The sequence below is a fragment of the Rhinoderma darwinii genome, chromosome 2, assembly GCF_050947455.1.
Source record: "Rhinoderma darwinii isolate aRhiDar2 chromosome 2, aRhiDar2.hap1, whole genome shotgun sequence".
NCBI classification, from domain to species: Eukaryota; Metazoa; Chordata; class Amphibia; order Anura; family Rhinodermatidae; genus Rhinoderma; species Rhinoderma darwinii.
This window is the reverse complement of record NC_134688.1, coordinates 266,632,684-266,654,081: the sequence shown is the minus strand read 5'-3', so window position 1 is coordinate 266,654,081 and position 21,398 is coordinate 266,632,684. Positions and strand designations below refer to the sequence as shown.

Here is a 21,398-nt window from a genome sequence, read left to right as displayed (position 1 = left end):
GCACATAAAGATCTCTAGATATGACACTGTCCGCAAAGGCAATGTGTGCACTATTCTATTAGTTGTCCCCAGTGCTGGTACTGTTCCTTTATTTCATACTTCAACTTTTCCTTTGCAGCCCATACCATACTGGCTGTATAAGCTACATGGACTAAACATAAACTACAACTGTGAGATATGTGGGAATTACACCTACCGAGGGCCCAAGGCTTTTCAGCGTCATTTTGCGGTAAGAATCTTTTAATACTGAAGGTTTTGTATGTTATACTATGGAAGGATGGATGGTAGATAATCAAGTTCTGTTTTTAAAGAGACTCTGTCACCAGATTATAAGTGCCCTATCTCCTATATAAGAAGATCGGCGCTGTAATGTAGGTGACAGCAGTGGTTTTATTTAGAAAAACTATTTTTACCATGTTAGGGGCGATTTTTAGATTTATGCTAATGAGTTTCTTAATGCCCAAGTGGGCGTGTTTTTACTTTGGTCAGCGTCATACACTCCTCTGTACAACGCCCACTTGGTCTAAAGTAAAAACACGCCCACTTGGGCATTAAGAAACTCATTAGCATAAAGCTAAAAAGCGCTCAAAGTGGTAAAAATCGTTTTTCTAAATAAAAAGCATTACTGTCACCTACATTACAGTGCCAATCTCCTTATATAGGAGATAGGGCACTTATAATGTGGTGACAGAGCCTCTAATGATATGTCCACATACTTAAAGGTTCTGTCACCAGATTATAAGTGCCCTATCTCCTACATAATCTGTTCGGTGCTGTAATGTAGAGAACAGTGGTTTTTATTTTGAAAAACGATAATTTTTGATCTCACGAGATCACGCTGTGTGCGCAGTGAAACAAGCTGGGCTGAAACGAGAAGTCTATGATGCTGATTGGTAGGCTTCATGCACTTCTCTACAACGCCCAGTTGTCTATTAAGAAGCTAATTAGCATAAATCTAAAATTGTTCATAACTTGCTCCAAAATGATCGTTTTTCAAAATAAAAACCACTGTTCTCTACATTACAGCGCCGATCAGATTATGTAGGAGATAGGGCACTTATAATCTGGTGACAGCCTCTCGAAGTCCAATTTAAGGGCTTGTTCCACAATGTACATGAATTTCTTATCCACAGGAAATGTCTGATTGCTGGGGCTCTACCAATTTAAGCGCTATTAGTCACTAGAATGGGGGTCCCAAGAACCCCCTTCCTCCTCATTGCATGACCACAGTGAGGAGGCATTTAAAGAACTGTAGTACAGCAGACGCCCTGCCCCTTTAAAAAAAAAAAAAAAAAAAGATTTTATTTTTTTGCTTTTTAAATCTATGGGACTGATGGAGACAGCCAAGTACGGTGCTTGACTGTATCCGCCAGCCCCATAGACATTGAATAGAGTGTCAGGACGCATGCTTGACAGTCTCTCAATTCAAACCCCGCAACACTGTGGTCATGCAGTGGTGAGAAATGGAGAATTCTATTGATGGTAGGGCTCCTAGCGATCAGACATTTTTCACCTTTTCTGTGAATAGGTGATAAATGTCCATTTGTGGTACAAGCCTTTTAAGTGTGCAGACTTATTTGCTATAGGCCGCTTTCACACGGCAGTATTTTGCATTAGTACTTGTCAGCTAAAACCAGGAGGGGAACCTACACAGCGAAAAGTAGAATGGAAGTATTTACACCAACTGTGTTTTGGACCTAACTCTGGTTTTGGCTTTCAAGTACTAAAGCAAGACTGCTGTGTAAAAGTGGCCTTAACGGGGTTGTTCAAAGTAGAAAAACATGACTGCTTTCTTCCTACAACAGCACCACACCTGTACACAGGTTGTTTGCAGTAATGCATGTCAGCCCATACGTCACTGAAACTGCGCTGCAATACCAGACAAAACCCATGGACAGCATTTTTTTTTTATTTTTTTTCCTAGACCTTGATGACCCCTTTAAACTGTATTTAAAAACCATTCTTAAAAGTAAAGCAGCAAACTATGTATTGTATGCTCGTTCTCTCTGACCAGTATTTGACAATCATTTTCAGGAATGGAGACACGCACATGGCATGAGATGTCTGGGAATTCCAAATACTGCTCATTTTGCCAACGTCACACAAATTGAGGACGCAGTTTCGTGTAAGTGATTTATTAATTTTTTTTTGTCTTCCCTGTACTTTTGGCTAAAACGGCAATTTAGGATATGCTAACGGATAACCGAGAAGTGCTTATCAAAAAACTTCCCCAGTGACCCCCATTGTTCTCCATTTCAGGAGAATGGTAATACCATGGACGAGAAATTAGTAATTTCAATATTGTTAGTCACTTATAAAGACTGTTTTAGGCTATACAACCTAATGCACTTTCTATTACAAAGCAAGGACAAAACACGTGTGAATATCTCAAATACAGCCTAATCCTTAGACAGTGTTATTTTTTTGTGTTACTAAAATAAATCATTAAAGAAGACCTCCAGTGGAATCACAAATTTCCATGACTGCATTCCCCACCTGGCTGTATACACCACACTACACTTTTATGTATACTGCACTCACTTCTTGAACTTTTGCCTTGTCTGTGCTTGAAACAAGCCTGCATCTTGATTCTTAGATTTCCCCAGCTTTCTCTTCCTCTCTGCTTTGCTATCAATCCCATGATACTTCAGCATAGCATCACATGACCAGCTAAAGATACCACTTCTGCACGCTGGGGGACACTGAGAGACTGACACATGGAATACCAGAATAGTACACATGGGAAAGTTTTGTTTTGGCTGGAGTGTCCCTTTAGCAGCCAAAAGACCAATAGTCACATTTTATGGCTCAAGAAAGTGATTGAATGACAGGCTGTTTTTCACAAGTTCCTTAACAAGACATTCTGAATTTTGCTGCTAGTATAATCTGTTCTGCATGCTTTTATTTATAGTGTGGTCAAAACTCAAGCACCAGAAGGCATCAGAAAGGTGGCAGCCTGACACTGAGGTAAACTAATATCAAGAGAATAAACGAGTATTGTAACATTGCATGTAATGACAGGACACAGAACAGTTATTCTTGTATCTACTTACTTTCACTTCAGCAGTTTAATCTTCATTTATAGGAAATAAATTCTGCAGGGACTTGGTAGAAGCCTCCCAGGTATATATTCTGCTGGTCGCTAGCGCAGGCTCTGATGTACAGATGTGGCTGCTCTACTGAGCTCTACCTTAGTAACCCAACAACTGCTGTCAAAACAGTACATTGCTGGGAAACCAAATACATGTACACAAATAAACATATAGTGTTTAATTATTATTTTGTGATCACACGTTTGCAATCTGCATTTATCATTTGTTCAAATAATATTATGGTCTATTTTCTATTCCGTTGCTGTAGAGAAAATTGTAACTTAAGAAAAGATTCTATCTACAAATATTTATATGAAATATAGACTGCTTTCGAATTGTCCCTTATGCATCCAAACTATTTAAAAGGGCATCAAATAGCATTTTCTGTGGAATTATGAAGAATTCGGCGGTGATGTTTAAAAGTAGTAGAAAAAGGTGAAAGCAGAATCTGTAGAGTGAAATTGCAATCGAAAAAAATTTGAGTATAGATTCAAAAGACAACTTTATATGTATCACACGGCCAGAAGTATGTGGACGCCCCCTCAAATTTGTGGCAGCATCTTTTTGGGCCACAACTATTGCTTATGTTGCATACAATCAAGCAACCAGCCATTCTGAAGAGCTTACTGGCTTTCCACATAAAACTGTCATTGAATGCCACCTTTTATTAAATTTCTGCACGTCTAATGCTTTCCCTCTCCACGATTGGTACAGTAATTGACTTTTAGAATCGCTCCACCTCAGCCGTGAAGATTTTGACTGTTCCTGGTGATCTTATGGTGCCTTTATACAGCTGAACAAGCTTTGCTGCAGTGTAAAGAATAAGGGAGAAATAACAAGCTGAGGCTTTAATGCAACAGTAAGTTGCATTCAGGACTATCTAGCTAGCAAGCAGTCATTGGGCTAATGCAGTCAATTTATCTTTATGGCTTTAGCTGAACAACAACTGTGTGAATACAGTTCCATGAAAAAATATTTTCCCCTCCCAATTTCTTCTATTTTTGCAAATTTGTCACACTTGAATATTGCAGCTCATCAAACTACTTTTAATATTAGACTAAGAGAACCCAATTAAAAACAAAATGCTGGTTTAAACGAAGATTTCATTTATTGTAGAAAAAAAATGCTATTAAAGAGCATCTTTCACCTCCCCCCATGCATATGCAGCATGAAATAGGCAGGGCTGCACAAACTCTGGGGCACTTTACATTTTCTCCCTACCCTCCTCCGTTATTTAGATATTGGCGCTGTTATATTTGGCGCCCGATTTTTAAATCGCCTTCTGAACTGTTAATGGGGCGTGTTGTTATGGCTGTGCTAGAGCTGGAGAGAGGAGAGCGTGTGCACACGCACGCCCCCACTATTCAGCTCTCGGCAGACAAGGACAAGACTGACCTAGCGCGAGAGATCAGTCTTGTATTTGTCTGCCCAACGGGCAAGGGGCTGTGTCACTGCTACGGACAGTGCAAGAGCTGGAGAGAGGAGAGCTTGCACGCTCTCACTCACGCTTCAGCTCTCAGCAGACAAGGACCAGACTGATCTCTAGCGAGAGATCACAATCTTGTACTTTTATGCCGAGAGCTGACGAGTGAGTGAGAGCGTGCAAGCTCTCCTCTCTCCAGCTCTTGCACTGTCCATAGCAGTGACACGCCCCATTGCCATTACACTCCCCCTTGCCAGTTCGGCAGACAAGTACAAGACTGATCTCTCGCGAGAGATCACAATCTTGTCCTTGTCTGCTGAAGAGTGAGAGCGTCCGTGCGTGCGTGTGTGTGCGTGCGCGCGCGCGCGCACGCTCTGCACTCTCCAGCTCTTACTGTGGCACTGTTCGTAGCTGATTGGACAGTGTCACAGCCGTAGTAACATGCCGCATGGACAGTTCAGGGAGTTATGTAAATATCGGGCGTCAAATCTAATGACTCCGATATGTAAATAACGGAGGAGGGTAGGAAAGAATGTAAAGTGCCCCAGGGTTTGTGCAGCCCTGCCCATTACATGCTGCACTCAGCTGCACATGTATGGGCAGGTGAAAAGTTCTCTTTAAGCCGTACCTGACCCTATGTGAAAAAGTAATTACTGAATTAAACTGTTAACCAAATTCTATTGACAGTTGGGTTCAATTTCATTATCCACACCCAGGCATGATTACTGCCAGACCTGTTGAATATAAGCATCACTTAAATAGAACCTGTCTGACAATTTGAAGCAGAATAGAGGATCTAAAAAATCAGCACATGCTATGTTCTAAACCGATTCAACTACAAATGCCAAACAAAGTCATTACAATCTACCAGTCAGGGTCTGGTTACAAAGCCTTTGCTAAGGCTCAACCGTAGCGAGCGACATTATCCACAAATGGAGAAATCTTTGAACGGCGGTGAACCTTCCCAGTAGTGGTCGACCTAATGATTCCACAAAGAGCACATCAATGACTGATCCAGGAGTTCACAAAAGAACCCAGACAAGAACACAGGCTCATCTAGCACTTGCTAAAATAAAACCTCTATATGACACCCAAGATGTTTGGGAGAATATTATGGGGACTGATGAGTCAAAGTTGGAACCTTTTTGGAAGACGTGAAGCATGGTTTTTGTAGTGTGATCGTCTGGGGCTGCTTTGCTTCTGCATGACCTGGACAACTTGTCATATTTGATAAAATCATTAATGTCCGCCTGTCAGTTTGTGACCTAAAGCTTAAAGAGGCTCTGTCACCAGATTTTGCAACCCCTATCTGCTATTGCAGCAGATCGGCGCTGCAATGTAGATTACAGTAACGTTTTTATTTTTTAAAAACGAGCATTTTTGGTCAAGTTATGACCATTTTTGTAGTTTTGCAAATGAGGCTTGCAAAAGTCCAAGTGGGTGTGTTTAAAAGTCCAAGTGGGCGTGTGTTAGGTGCGTACATAGGGGCGTTTTTAATACTTTTACTAGCTGGGCGCTCTGAAGAGAAGTATCATCGACTTCTCTTCAGAACGCCCAGCTTCTGGCAGTGCAGACACACAGCGTGTTCTCGAGAGATCACGCTGTGACGTCACTCACAGGTCCTGCATCGTGTCAGACGAGCGAGGACACCGGCACCAGAGGCTACAGTTGATTCTGCAGCAGCATCAGCGTTTGCAGGTAAGTAGCTACATCGACTTACCTGCAAACGCTGATGCTGCTGCAGAATCAACTGTAGCCTCTGGTGCCGATGTGTCCTCGCTCGTCTGACACGATGCAGGACCTGTGAGTGACGACACAGCGTGATCTCTCGAGAACACGCTCTGTGTCTGCACTGCCAGAAGCTGGGCGTTCTGAAGAGAAGTGGATGATACTTCTCATCAGAGCGCCCAGCTAGTAAAAGTATTAAAAACGCCCCGATGTACGCACCTAACACACGCCCACTTGGACTTTTACTTTTAAACACACCCACTTGGACTTTTGCAAGCCTCATTTGCATAACTACAAAAATGGTCATAACTTGGCCAAAAATGCTCGTTTTTTAAAAATATAAACGTTACTCTTATCTACATTGCAGCGCCGATCTGCTGCAATAGCAGATAGGGGTTGCAAAATCTGGTGACAGAGCCTCTTTAAGGGTAGTTGGGTTATGCAGCAGAACAATGTTCGGAAGAACACAAGCAAGTCCACCGATGAGAGGCTTAAAACATGATGGTTTTGGAGTGGCAGAGTCAAAGTCTTGACTTGAATCCCATTGAGACATTGTGGCAAGACCTTAAACAGGCAGTTAATGCTTGAAAGTTCTGCAAAGTGCGGGCTAAAATTCCTCCAAAGCGGTATAAAAGACTCAGCGCAAGTAATTGCAAATCTTTGACTGCAGTTGTTACTGCCAAGGGTGGCACAACCAGTTATTAGGTTTTGGGGGCAATTACTTTTTTCACATGGGTGATAGAGGTTTTAAATGAATGTTTATCTCCAAATGCAATGATCATTTATAATCTCCATTTTGGGTTTACTTGTGTTGTTTTTCACAAATTCAAATTAATTTTATGATCTAAAACTTTTAAATGTGCCAAATTAGTAAAGATATGAGAGAGATGCTTTTTACCTAGGAGGGGTTTTCACATAGATAACTACTTTCACCAATATCAGACTATACTGAGCCTAAGTCCTTTTGAATGGGCTCTCTCTGTATCTATAGTCAAAGCTGTATAGATCAAACAATGTTATGACATTTTAAATCTTTGTTTTCAGGAGGAATATGAAGACTCAAGTGGGAACGTTGTTAATAAGAAGACATATGAAGATTTAAAACGCCAAGGACTTCTTTAATACAAATTATTTTTCCAGACGTTCCTTTCTGTTTTTCGTAGCAGATGAACGAGTTTACTTGTTCCTTTGCTTTTTGTTTGGTAGAAGCCACGGTCTGTGGTTTGTACTTGTAAAACTGTCTTTTTTTTAATTAAAATTGAAACAACATTTTCATTAAGTTCTGCCTTTTTACAGTTACGTTTTTGAATATGTGCAAACACTGGTTATTATTTAAGAGTGCAGTCTTTCTGCTCATTTATTCAACAGCTTCACAAACATACTTTTCAGATGTCGGCATAGAATATTATCATCGATGTCCTGACCATGTTTCCTAAAGGTCAGGACATAAGACAGCTCTGCTAGGGCACAACATCTCAGGCTAATTCGCTGATAAATCCTGGGGATTTGGCGTACTGGACATTTGCTTTCAGGTCTCATGGGTAATCCTGCCTTCACCATATTTAATCAATTTTAGCGTTAGTATGGTACAGGTGGGTAACTAAATATAAGGAGTCCAGTACGGATTGATCTCATGGTTTCTGTTCTTTAAAAAAAAAAAAAAAAAATCACATGGACAAGTACTTAAAGCATAACTTTTTAGGTGGCTTTTGAGAATAAGCTGTCATGTGTACATGAGGAATTACATGATTCTAAATTAAGTAAGCATGATGTGTCTTTGACCTGCTGCACTCAGTTTCCTTGGCTGACCACTGCATCTATGATCCTCAGCGTTGCCTTTTTCTTTGTGCTTCTTCAAAAGAGCTTGAACAGCACATCATGAAACCCCAGTCTGCTTTGAAATCTTTGTCCGAGAGGGACCTCTCTGATGCAGTATAACTGCTTTGTGTCTGATTGCTGGTCTTAGTCTTGCCATGATGGGCCTGTGACATGAAACGGTCTTCCAAAATCTCACCTTTTGTAGCAGTTTGTCTGTTCCAAGTTTTAATTCTCCTACACAGCTGTTTCTGTTAGCGGTTTTAACCTACATATGAAAATGATTATCAATATCACCTGTTTAGTATGTTTGGTTAATAATACACCTGACTAAAATCCATGACTTTTTTTTAAGTGTACCTAAAAGAATTGATGCTGTTTTGAAGGCAAAGCGTGGTCACGCCAAATATTGATTTGATTTCAATTTCTCTTCTGTTCCTTCAATTTTCATTTTGTTAATTGATAAATAACTAACACTTCTATTTTTGAAAGCATTCTTACTTTGCAAAATTTTTCAACAACTGCCTAAAACTTTTGCACATTACTCTGTGTGTTTGTATATATAATATATAGCAGATTACAGGAAGGGAGCACATAATTTGCATGGATTAAATGACAAAATTTTAACCGTAAGTAAAATTCAAAATAGATTGTTAGTTTAGCATAATTTGTTTGAAAAGTTAGTGTCCATTTAAGAAGAATTTCCCATCTTGAAATATCTAGTACTTTGGACTGTTTCTCCTCCGTTATGGGGGAACCGCGCATTCACAGTACATGATGCGCTGCTGAACTGCCCATCAACGGCACGTTACTGCTTATACTTTAGAAGGCCTTTACACAACTTGAGCAAGTGATCGGTATAGAGCGCAAGTCAGCAGAGTGGGACTTGAGCAGTCATGTGACCCACAGCGGTATCACGATGCGGCGACACTTTGGATACAGTGAATAAACTATAAATGTGATGTTGCTATGGAAGTAACAGCAGTGAGAGGGAAAAGATCAATCTTGTAAAACCCCTTTAAGCTGTCCAGTAATAAGTCTCATAGTTCTTTGGACTTGGTGAAGCTGCTACAATATAGTAGGGCTTTGCTTTCCAAAGTAGGTAAGCAGGTTTATGTGAACTCTCAAGTAAAAATATTTCTCTTAAAGAGGCTCTGTTACCAGATTCTCAAATCCCTATCTCCTATTGCATGTGATCGGCGCTGCAATGTAGATAACAGTAACGTTTTTTATTTTATTTTTTAAAACGTTCATTTTTGGCCAAGTTATGAGCTATTTTATATATATATATGCAAATGAGCTTTGAAATGGACAATTGGGCGTTTTTTTTTCGTTATGTCCAACTGGGCGTGTATTGTGTTTTTAACTGGGCGTGTTTACGTGTATGACGCTGACCAATCAATGACCAGTCAGCGTCATACACATCTCCATTGATTTACACAGCAGCGATGTGCAGCCACATAAACAGAGATTAATGTTAACCAAGTGTCCTGATAATGAATACACATGAAATCCAGCCTGGACGTCATGTGTACTCAGAATCCTGACACTTCTGACTCTTTTCTGTGAGATTCCAGCAAGGGAAATGAAATCTCGTTTACCTCCGTAATCTCGCGAGATTACGCGTGGCTTGTGGGAATCTCACAGAAATCTTGCGAGATTACGGAGGTAAACGAGATTTTGTTTCCCTTGCTGGAAATCTCAAAGAAAAGATTCAGAAGTGTCAGGATTCTGAATACACATGACGTCCAGGCTGGATTTCATGTGTATTCATTATCACGACACTCGATTAACGATAATCTCTGTGTATGCGGCTGCACATCGCTGCTGTGTAAATGAATGTAGAGGAGTGTATGACGCTGACTGGTCACTGATTGGTCAGCGTCATACACGTAAAGACGCCCAGTTAAAAACACAATACACGCCCAAACGCCTAATTGTCCATTTCAAAGCTCATTTGCATATATATAAAATAGCTCATAACTCGGCCAAAAATGAACGTTTATAAAAAAACAAAAACGTTACTGTTATCTACATTGCAGCGCCGATCACATGCAATAGGAGATAGGGATTTGAGAATCTGGTGACAGAGCCTCTTTAAAGAATGCCACTAACTGTACTTGCAGAGTTAATAGCCGGTGTCCTGGCTCTTCATTTCCCCATGTGGTTAACCCCTTCCCCCTACTTGCATTCTGGGCCCTAAGGACCAAGCAATTTTTTTAGTATTTCCATCGTCCCATTTGAAGAGCTATAACTTTTTTTATTTTCACGTGGACGTGGCTGTATGAGGACTTGCTTTTTGCGGGATGAGTTGTATTTTTTTATTAACTGTTTTTTGGGGGGGTATAAAAAAAAACAGCAATTTAGCCATAGTTCTATGCGTTTTACATTTACGCCGATTACTGTGAGGCGTAAATAACATGCTACCTTTATTCTATGGGTCGGTACGATTACGGCGATACCAAATACGCATAGTTTTTTTTTAGGTTTTACTACTTTTGCAGAATAAAAACACTTTTGAACTAAATTTATTTTGCATTGCCGCTTTCCAAGAGCCATAACTTTTTATTTTTCCGTCAATGTATCCATATGAGGGCTTGTTTGTTGCGGGACTTCATTGCTATCATTTTGGGCTACATGGGACTTATTGATTGATCTTTTATTATTATTTGGGGGGGAAATGGGAAAAAATAGCAACTTTGCAGTTTTTTCTTAGTTGTTTTTTTTTTTTACAGGGTTCACCTTGCGGTTTAAATAATATGATAACTATTTTGTGGGTCATTACGATTGCAGGGATACTATATATGTCGTTTTTTATTTTTACAATTTTACTAAATAAAACCATTTTTTATGGCAAAAAAATGGTTTTATTTTTTTTTAATGTGTACCCTACTTATATTTCACATTAATTATTTTTTCAGTCTCACTAGGAGACTTCACTATGTGATCTTTAGATCGCAGGTATAATGCTTTTGTATACTTCGTATACCAGAGCATTATTGCCTGTCCGTAAAGAATAGACAGGCATCTATTAGGACATACCTCTGGCACGTCCTAATAGGCATATAGCCAGGGCAGGCCTGGGGGCCTTTGTTAGGCCCCTGGCTGCCATGGCACCTCATCGGATGCCCGCAATTGCATTTGTGGACCGCCGATGGGGGACAGAGGGAGCTTACTCCGTAGCGTTGTTTAAACGGCCGCCATCTAAATAAACTTCTATCGCTGGAGCCTGGCTGACATCAGACAGCCAAGCCCCGGCTCCAGCCTGCACGGGAGACCCATGCAGGACGTGGATTAGGCCGCCGTGAAAAGGTGGCAGCCTAGAATAAAGCCCATTAATGACCACCGTTAAAAGGTGTATCGACTGTTATTAAGGGGTTAAAGCCACCAACGAAGGCTATTTGCGAACTAAGGTTTCTGCTAAGGCTGCTGCAGTGTTTCTCTTCACACCAGTTTCTGTGGAGGTAACCTCTTGTCTGTATGGCACCTAACAGTGACCCAGTTTACTTGGAAAAAGGTCAGCAGCCTAATTTTTGTGGAAGTGCACTGTTGTAGTGGCCTTAGGCCTACAGAAGGGTTAGGGTTTCTTGGTGGAGTCTTTAGGGTGTATGGGGTATGACCATATCACCCATCCAGAACATGAACACCCTGAGGCGCTGCATGTTATTTTAGGTGATTTTAATCCTCCTAAATTGAAATCCGTTTCGCCTAAGTATTATCAGCACATTTGCTGAACCAAAGTGAGTATTTTGGATCACTGTTTTTGTTCTATAAAGAATGCCTTTCACAGTGTTTGGAGGCTTTTGAAATAGGATTACCGTGCAGTGCTTATGCTTCTAGTTTATAGACCGGAATTGAAGCAAGAACGGCCGGTGGTTAAGACTCTGCAATTGTGGTCGAAGGCCTTTGTGGACTGTGGTACAAATTGGTCTGTTTTTGAGGCATCCACTAATAACAACAGGCTGATTTATATTTTACTTATATGCACATTTCTAGCTGTGTGTATTCCTGTTAACTGTGAAGGTTTATCTGAATAAGAAGCCCTGGATTAACACTGAAGTTTGGAGAAATTTAAAAGCAAGATCTTTTAGCCTTTGCTGGGGGAGACCTTGATTTACCGCAGAAGGCTAAATCTGATTTAAAGGGAACCGGTCATCAGCATTTCACCTATTAAACCAGCAAAACCAGGTGGTAGTGGGTGAAAAATGTGTATATATAACCTATAATTGTCGTCTTAGTTGGCTCTGTAGCTTTAGTATTCAGTTTTTGTGTTCCCACACCGTATGCTAATAAGCATAAGAGTCCTAGCTTCGTTAGAAAGACTTGAGGAACGAAGATTTGACTCTCTCTTCAAAGTTTACCCCGCCTCCTTACTTTTGATTGACAGCTCCTCGCCTTCCCCCAGTACACACAATCCAGTGCTTGTGCATTGATGTCCTCTTCTGGTGAGTGCGCACAAAGGGACACCGGATTATTACGATAAAAGGCGCAAAATGCTTGCAGACCGTTATTTACAGTTGCAAGAGGAGTTTAGGAGAGGGGAGAACGGTAATGAACTTGAGAGATAAGTAAAGTTCAATAGGTAAAAATTATGGTGACATGTTCCCTTTAAGGAAGTAATTTGTGACTTTTTAACCTTTTTATTGGAGTCTTCCAGTGATTCCTGACTAACTTAACCCCTTAACACCAAAATTTAGAGAATTTGTAAAAATTAGCATTTTTCTTAATTTAAATGTATATGCTTGTAAGACAGACAGATAGTAATACCACACAAAATAGTCACTAGTTAACAGCCCCCATATGTCTACTTTATGTTTGCATCATTTTTTGAACGTCCTTTTATTTTTCTAGGACGTTACAAGGCTTAGAACTTTAGCAGTGATTTCTCAAATTTTCAAGAAAATGTCAAAAGGCTATTTTTAAAGGGTTTAGTTCTGAAGTGTCTTTTGAAGGACTTATATATTAGAAACCCCCATAAATTACCCCATTTTAAAAAAAATGCACCCCTCAAAGTATTCAAACAGCATTCAAAAAGTCTCAAACTCGGCCGGGTAACTGGGCCACATATAGAAAAAATGGGAAGTTCACGGGCCGCATTACTTTAAAACTTGATACAATACAAAATTATTGTTAATCAATTAGTTATTTGAACTACTATAATAATACTACATTGCTATAATAATACCGCTAGGTTTAAAATTTTAGAGAATTCTCTACGTGCTTATTTCAACAATCCAGTTTTCCAGTATAAGTGTCGCAGTGCCCTCTGTGGCTGCTGCCGCAGTGCCCTCTGTGGCTGCTGCCGCAGTGCCCTCTGTGGCTGCTGCCGCAGTGCCCTCTGTGGCTGCTGCCACAGAAGATTTTAGCCAAGAATTGCAACTCCATATTTATTACCCTGATTCTACAGTTTTTAGAAATATCTAACATGTGGCCCTAGTGTCCTCTTGGACTGAAACAAGGACCTCAGAAGCAAAGGAGCGCCTCCTTTTTTTAGATGACATTTTAGGCACCATTTCAGGTTTGAAGAGGTTTTGTGGTGCCAAAACAGTGGCGAGCACCCAAAAGTGAACCCCCATTTTGGAAACCACCCCTCAAGGAATTTTCCTAGGTGTATAGTTGGCATTTTGACCCACGTGTTTTTTGCAGAATTTAGTTCAATTAGGCCGTGAATATGAAAATCAACTTTTTTTCTGAAAATTTTTTGAAATGTTTCATTTTTACAAGGAATAAAGGAGACAAAGAACCCCAACATTTGTAGAACAATTTCTCACGATTACGGCATTACGGGAGAGCATACAACTTTTTGGGCCTAGTTGGATGAATTCCAGGCACAATTTATTTGCAGACTTTCTGAAGTGACTGAGCAGAAAACACTGTTCTTCAGTATTCATCTAGGGGTATAATGAAGTATTTAGTTTTGTTTTTTTTAGGTTTAATTCCAATTCATAAATGGGCAATAATGTACTGGAAATAGGGGTGAAAGGCCAAAAATCTATTAAAATTAATAATTTAGGGAGGAATGGTAGGCACGAAAAAAGTCCTTGATACACAATCCTGGCTTATCAGGACAAGTGTCACACTGATAGCCCGTGTCTTTTCGCATTCCGTTTTTATAACGGACGCAACATTTTTTGTACAGTCTTCTCTTTTTCTCAGTGGGGGGCACTTCACTTGGGAAGTGCTGCCCTGATACAATTCTGCTGGCCTCGCTGCTATGGGATGTGCTTGCAGCCTCTTCTGCTCGGTCTTTGAAAAGTAGTTGCTTTATTACTTTTTCCTGGTATTCAAGATACCGTGCTTGATTCCCTGACTTCCGATAAATAATAAAGGAATTGTACAGCGCTGTTTGTATGAGGTGGACTGCAGTCTTCTTGTACCATACGTGGGACTTCCACATTGCGCTGTATGGCTGTAGCATTTGAGCCGCCAGGTCTACGCCACCCATGTGTTTGTTATACTCCTGTATGCATGCAGGCTTGAGGGCTGTGGCATTACACCCTCTTACTGGAACAGGGGTGCTGCTGTCCCCATGAATGGACTTTGATAAAAACATCATCTTTTTTTTATCCCTATATTTGGTCACCATCACAGTCCCATTACACACTGACCTTCTATCACCAGGTCTCCGTTTTTGGTCGACCAAATTTTTTGGGAGGCCTTTTTGATTCCTCCGTATTGTGCCACAGGCGACTGTATTTTTCTCAAATAGGCAGTGGAACAGTGGGACCCTAGTATAGAAATTGTCTTTATGAAGGTTATAACCTTTTATCTAGCAGGGGGTACAAAAGGTCCGACACAATTTTGCCGCTTGTATTGAGGACAGGGGGACACTCTGTTGGGCAGATTTGGGAGTTTTTTCCCCCTCATAAACTCTAAATCTGTGAGTGTACCCACTTTCACTCTCAGAGCTTATACATTTTTATTCCGTACTTTACAATTTAGGCAATACTTGCCAAGTAAAATGGCAGCCTTCCTTTGAAGAGCACGAGTGACTCATCTATAGCAATATTTTTATTAGGGGTGTATGCCTCTGAAAATGTTTCACTCCGAAGTGAAATAAGCGGCCTAATTTTAAATCACCTGTCCTGGTTGGGGTCACCAGGCGGAGGGCACTGGCTGTTGATTGGAGGAATCTTAACCCGTTAGTGACCGGCCCATAGTGTTTCTACGTCTGTCACTAATAGGGCCTTATTCCAATGCATTAGACTTTTTACGTCGCGGCATCGGAATAAGTAAACAGAGCAGTGAGCTGTCAAATCTCCCTGCTCTCAGCTGCCAGAGGTCACCCGATCTCACCCGTTTAACCCTTCAGATGCGGTGCTCAATAGCGTGCACCGCATCCGAGTGGTTTTGGAGAGAGGGAGGGAGCTCCCTCTCATCCCACTGACACCCGGCGATAAGATCACCGAGTGTCTGTGTCTGCGATGGCAGCCGGGGGCCTAATAAAGACCCCCAGGTCTGCCTCTAGCGAATGCCTGCTAGATCATGCCTCTGGCATGACCTAGCAGATGCCTGTCTGTTTTACACGGACAGGCATAATACACTGCAATACAGAAGTATTGCAGTGTATTATAAATGCGATCGGACCATCGCATAGTGAAGTCCCCTAGTGGGACTAGCAAAAAAGTGAAAAAAAAAAAAGGAAAAACCCGCTTTTTCCCCTTACAAATTGCTTTATTATTAACAAACAAAATAAAGTAAAAAAATTACACATATTTGGTATCGCCGCATCCATAACGACCCCAACTATAAACTTATTACATCATTTAACCTGCACGGGGAACGTCGTAAAAAATAAAACATGCAAAAATTGCTATTTTCTTTGAATCCAGCCTTAAAAAAAAATGTGATAAAAAGTGATCAAAAAGTCGCATCTACTCCAAAATGGTACCGATAAAAACTACAAGTCGTCCTGCAAAAAAAAAAAGCTCTCCTACAATTGCATCGGCAAAAAAATAAAAACGTTACGGCTCTTCAAATATGGAGACACAAAAACAAATAATTTTGAAAAAAAGTGTTTTCGCTGTGTAAAAGTAGTAAAACCTACAAAAACTATACAAATTTGGTATAGTTCCAATCGTAACAACCCGCTGAATAAAGTTATTGTGTTATTTATACCACACGGTAAACGGCGCAAATTTAGGATGCAAAAAAGTGTGGCGAAATAGCTGGTTTTTTTTCTATTTCCCCCCCCCCAAAAAAAGTTAATAAAAGTTAATCAATAAATTCTATGTACCCCAAAATGATGCTATTAAAAAATACAACTTGTCCCGCAAAAAACAAGACCTTGTACAGCTATGTCGACACAAAAATAGAAAGTGTATAGCTCTTTGAATGAGATGATGGAAAAACGTAAAAAATGGCTTGGTCATTAAGGTCTAAAATAGGCTGGTCATTAAGGGGTTAAAATCCCCAGAAACTACAATAAAATGATTCAGATATTTTGTTTGTAGGACAGCCACCAAATCAGCCAGTACCTCACAGACTACCACATTGTCCGCTGACGGCGGAATATACACTATAACAACAACCACCGCAGGGAATTCACACCGTATATAATAAGGATGCAAGGTTACCACTAGAATCTCAATGTTGCGACAACCGCGACGCACCCTGACAGTCGAATGCCCTTGATGACACCATGTTGTGTTCATGCACAACACTACACCAGCTCTTTTTCTCTTTCCCACTCGATTGCACGTCTCTCTGCTCTCAGTAGATGAAACCCAGGTACTGACATATTGGTGTCTGGGACATTGCCATGTAACCAGGTCTCAGTAAAAAAAGAAGAGGCTACACTCCTCTGACTCCCAACTAAGGCCGAAAATTCATCAGCATTGTTTCCCAGTGAGCGTACATTACCCGTGTTAATAGATGAAACTAAAGGTTTAAATGTCCTGCTTCTCAATTTGATCTTAAAACCGGCTCTGCATCCCCCTATATGGTCTTCACACAAAACTAGGGACCTGAAACTCCCTAACATTAGAGCCTGGCATATGTGCGGATGACATGACGCTGATTGACCTGATTACTGGTGGGAACGACACATCTTATCGACCTGAAATACGTTTGCGGAGGTGGTATAGGTAGAATAATTTAGTCCCGAATGTAGAAAAATCTGAAGAGATTATTGATTTCAAGAAAAATCAACAGGTTCATTCTTTATATGACCTTGAGTTGGAATCTGGTGGATGTGGTAAAACAAAAAGTTTAAGCTCTTCGGAATAACTATATCTCACGATCTGACATGGTCTAATATTCGCTTTAGTCTTGAAGGCCCAGCAGCGGATTTACTTTTTTGCGACTCTTTTTTTAAAAAAAAATGTTTTTAGTGTTTTTTAGTTGTTGCCTTATAAAAACTCTGCAAAACTTCAGAGTCTTTAAACTTTATGGATTCACTTTTTGGTTTGGCATGGCGATGGCGATGGCTAAGGAACAGCACTGGTTGGGTAGAGTTGCTAAAACAGCCATGACTAGGATTAGTTCTGATTGTGATTTTTCAGGGTATCTTTGAGAAGATGTTTACGTATGGCTAACAGAATTCTGAATAACCGGTGTCACTAGGTGCAATGTCTGTTTGATTTACCTTTTAGGTAGAAGACGTAGGGTGTTTAGGAAATGTAGATGTAGGTAACGTTTTTATCTGACTGCAGTGCGTTTTTTAAATAGGTTTAAAATGTTTTGGTCATCGACTAAGTTTCTGTTGTATGTGCGCTAATTCTATTTTTTTAATTTTTCAATGTAATGATTTCTGTTTAAAGGAATTTTCTCATACTTAACTATAAAGCACTCTAATCGAACTGGTTCAGGGTTCTGTGGTTTGAATAAATTTGTGAACCATTGAATTAGGATATTGAGTCTATTTCTCCACAAAACATTACAAAAGAGACTATTTTTATCAAACCTTCACATCGCTAAATAAAGTATACAGGTTTGCATTGAGCTCGTAATCATGTCTTTTATAGTGGAAAATATACAGCATCTATGTAAGCAGTTTAAAACTTAACTCCACTCAATAATTTCTCTTATTACCACCAACTTCACTGTGAGCATTCTACCAAACTATTTCTTAAAATTCAACTTCTGGAGCCCCTGTAAATGTGACATTGTAGGGGCAGAACATAAATTGAGATTAAATATTTTTTACATGTTAAAATCTATACAGAAACATACACCTTTTTTTTTTCTTAAAGTATATTTTTGTGATTTATAGTTTTATATTTTGTCATGTTCCTTTAAACTATTTCTAAACAATTTTTCAGTGTGGTATGGTGCATTCTCTCCTGAGAGGCCACTGCCATTAGGGAATACTGTTGCCATGAATGGGTGTACTTGGTCTGGAACAATGTTTAGGAAGAAGGTAAGTGTCAAAGTAACATCCATGTGAATGCCAGGACCCAAGGTATCCCAACAGAACATTGCCTAGAGCCTCGCACCGCCTCTGCCTGGTCATCTTCATCCCATAGTGTATCCTGGTGGCAACTCTTCCTCAAGTAAGACGCACACGCACACACACACACACACACACACACACACTTTTTGACAGGCACCATTGTAGCAACATCTTCACCTGTCAGTGGTTTTAATGTTATGGTTTTATTGTGTGTGTATTATCAAATTTATTTTTAATCCAGTGTATATGATTATAGGGGCATTTCTTGCCTGAGATTGTTCAAACTACAATAGTTTAATAGATTTCCTTTCCAGCATTGACTAAAAAAAAGTATTACCAATTTAAGGGAATCTGTAAAACTTGAAACGAATTTGTACAATAGCTATATTTCTGACCAATTATACCCTTTTGTCAAGTCACACTTGAATTATAAAGTGCGTGTAAAAAATGAAAAGCTGTTTTTGGGTCATTCTCACGAACACTCCGCAAGTCCTGAACAAAATGAACTATAAAAGACCAAGGTTGTTTTTTTTGTTGTTTTTTGCGCTAACTTTGGCAGTTGTAAAAGACTGACCAAAATATAATTTTCCCTTATAACAAAAGTGTGTGCTTTTATTAAAGATAGATGGTTTGACTTGGCAGCGGTAAATAAGAATTTTATCGTGGAATCAGATATACTGTGGAAGCGGAAAAGATATGTAGAATTGTCACGCGTGAAAACAAACTTATAGCTCCAATTCCTGGCACTATGGAAGAACAGGGTACTGGCTTTATAAACCGAAATAAAGTCGCCCAAGTTTTGTTGTGACCAAGTTCGTTTCAGTTGAGTGTGGCTTCTATCTATGCACTCCATCCTGGAATTCTATATGGTGTGGTTATTGAAATAGTGGCTGAAAATGAAAAGTATGAAAAAAAAGATGACCGAGCAATGCTATATTCTAAGTATTGTAGTATACAGGACACATTAAATCAAATCTCCAGGGTACCTGGAATATCTAGTGTGTGTGTATGTATGTATATAGATATAGATATATATATATAGATATAGGGCAGACAGGTACATAATGATAGAAAGAAAAAAAAAATTCCAAAAAAATGGATCCCGCATCGTCTGTTTGCAGCAAGATTTGGCAGGACCAGCATGGTCACTATCCATTATAACAAATGGAAAACACAGAAACTGCTTCTGTATTTCCTATAAATTAAGTTGGCTATGCATATGCAGCCACCTCTGTGCTGAAAACAGTGAGCATGTGACATTGAATTTAAAGTGCTGGCGTTGGATGCAGGCCTGTGCCACATATGAAGCTGTCCATAATGTGCTAAGTCGACCACCACTGCCCTAGATCCTTTGTCTTTTATATTCCAACTATACACACATCGGGGTGGGAGATTAAAGGAAAGACTGTGGATAATTCCTCTAAGTTATTATTTTTGTCTATCCTCCCTAGCTCTTTTCCAGTGATCAAGAAAGGGTTGCTGAGGCTCTTCAAGGACTGCCACTAGTGTAGTAATACCTTGACACTGAAGATAAGCCTCTACCAGAGAGGTGTAGCTGCAGCTTATTACCCTCTAACCATTGAAATAAACACGCACGCTCGGTCGAGTGTACATGGTTTATGGTGCAGTTGGGAGAAATATCTGTTGGCCGTTTTCTAGTTTGTCCAACGGTTGTCATGTGTATGGTCCGCTTTAGTCTACTTTGCTGTGAAGCTGAAGCAGGGATGGACAATGCTACCTTGACAGATAGCCCTCTTAGCGCAGGGGGTGCACAGTGTCCGGTGTTCTGATCCGTGGACTTTAACAAAGGCAGCAAGTAGAAAGACAGCGCAGCACTCCAAGATATAATTTAGGTGTTTATTCACCGGTTCATGTGCGTAGTTTTAACCTCCATGAGGTCTTTGTCCTAAGCTAGCCATAGACATTAAAAAAAAAAGTCAGCATAACCCTCATATTTTAGCCGTAATGGTCTATGATCTTGTGTGATGCAACATGTCTGATTATTTGTTGCTCAGGGAGATCAGAACAGCCAGATGTTTATTGCCCTCTCCCTATTGAAATAAACAAGTGTGCCAATCCTTCGCTATTTTAATCTTTTACTGCTGAATGTTGAATTTTGGGCTTAACTGGGAATGAGCGAATATATGGCTGATTTTCTAGTTTAACACAACATTAATGATTTATTGAACTATAAAACAGAGCATTCATACAATGTCCTAACAAAGCTGAACTAGTAGACACAATTGACAACGTATATTTTTAAAGGGTATGTAAACCTTTTAAAAGGGATTTTTTTTTCTTTTTTAATAAGGTCAATCAGTGTGTTTTGTGCAGCTGTATCGTGCGCTAAGAGCTGAATTCGTCAGGTCCGCGGGACTAATGGGTTCAGTGAAAGCGGGTCCCGCATGTCTCGGATACGCAGGATCCACCTGTAATCTATCACATATGAGTTATGAACTTCGATGTGATGGATAACCGGCGGATGCTGCGTGTCAGAGACACGCAGGACCCGCTGACACTGAACCCATCATGCCTGCGGACCTGCTCTGTATACAGAATACAGGGCAGATGTATCTCAAAAAGTAAAAATAATTTTTAATAAAACTAATTATAAAGTTGCACAAAACACACTGACCTTTTTATTTAGAAATCCCTTTCAAAGGTGTACATAGCCTTTAAGTATTATTCAGGTAGCTATTTGACATATTATAAGCCCAGAGTCTAAAACAAGTAGCTTTGTGTGTACACTATATCCAATAAATTACTGTAGAACAATAGAAAGTGGTCATATGTTAGTCCGGAATACAGTCACCTGCATTGTGTCATTGTGTCTACAAGTGGTAGGAGACCGGCTCTCTGGGAATAGAGAACCTCTGGAGGGTGGAGCAGTGAGGAAGTCTATGAACAGAAAGGACGGATCAAATAAGTCATTATTACTGCACAGTGC

General features: G+C 40.0%; 1 protein-coding gene across 1 annotated transcript in view; it reads left to right on the top strand.

Annotated features, from left to right (window-relative positions):
• The window catches only part of SF3A3 (splicing factor 3a subunit 3), a 35,860-nt gene extending 28,342 nt beyond the window's left edge, over positions 1-7,518 (top strand). The window contains exons 14-17 of the mRNA XM_075853249.1: positions 119-229; positions 2,035-2,125; positions 2,912-2,967; positions 7,288-7,518. Coding sequence (XP_075709364.1) covers positions 119-229; positions 2,035-2,125; positions 2,912-2,967; positions 7,288-7,365 — 336 coding nt within the window. The 3' untranslated portion in view covers positions 7,366-7,518. The remainder of the gene's footprint in view (positions 1-118; positions 230-2,034; positions 2,126-2,911; positions 2,968-7,287) is intronic.
• The last annotated feature ends 13,880 nt before the right edge of the window (positions 7,519-21,398 follow it).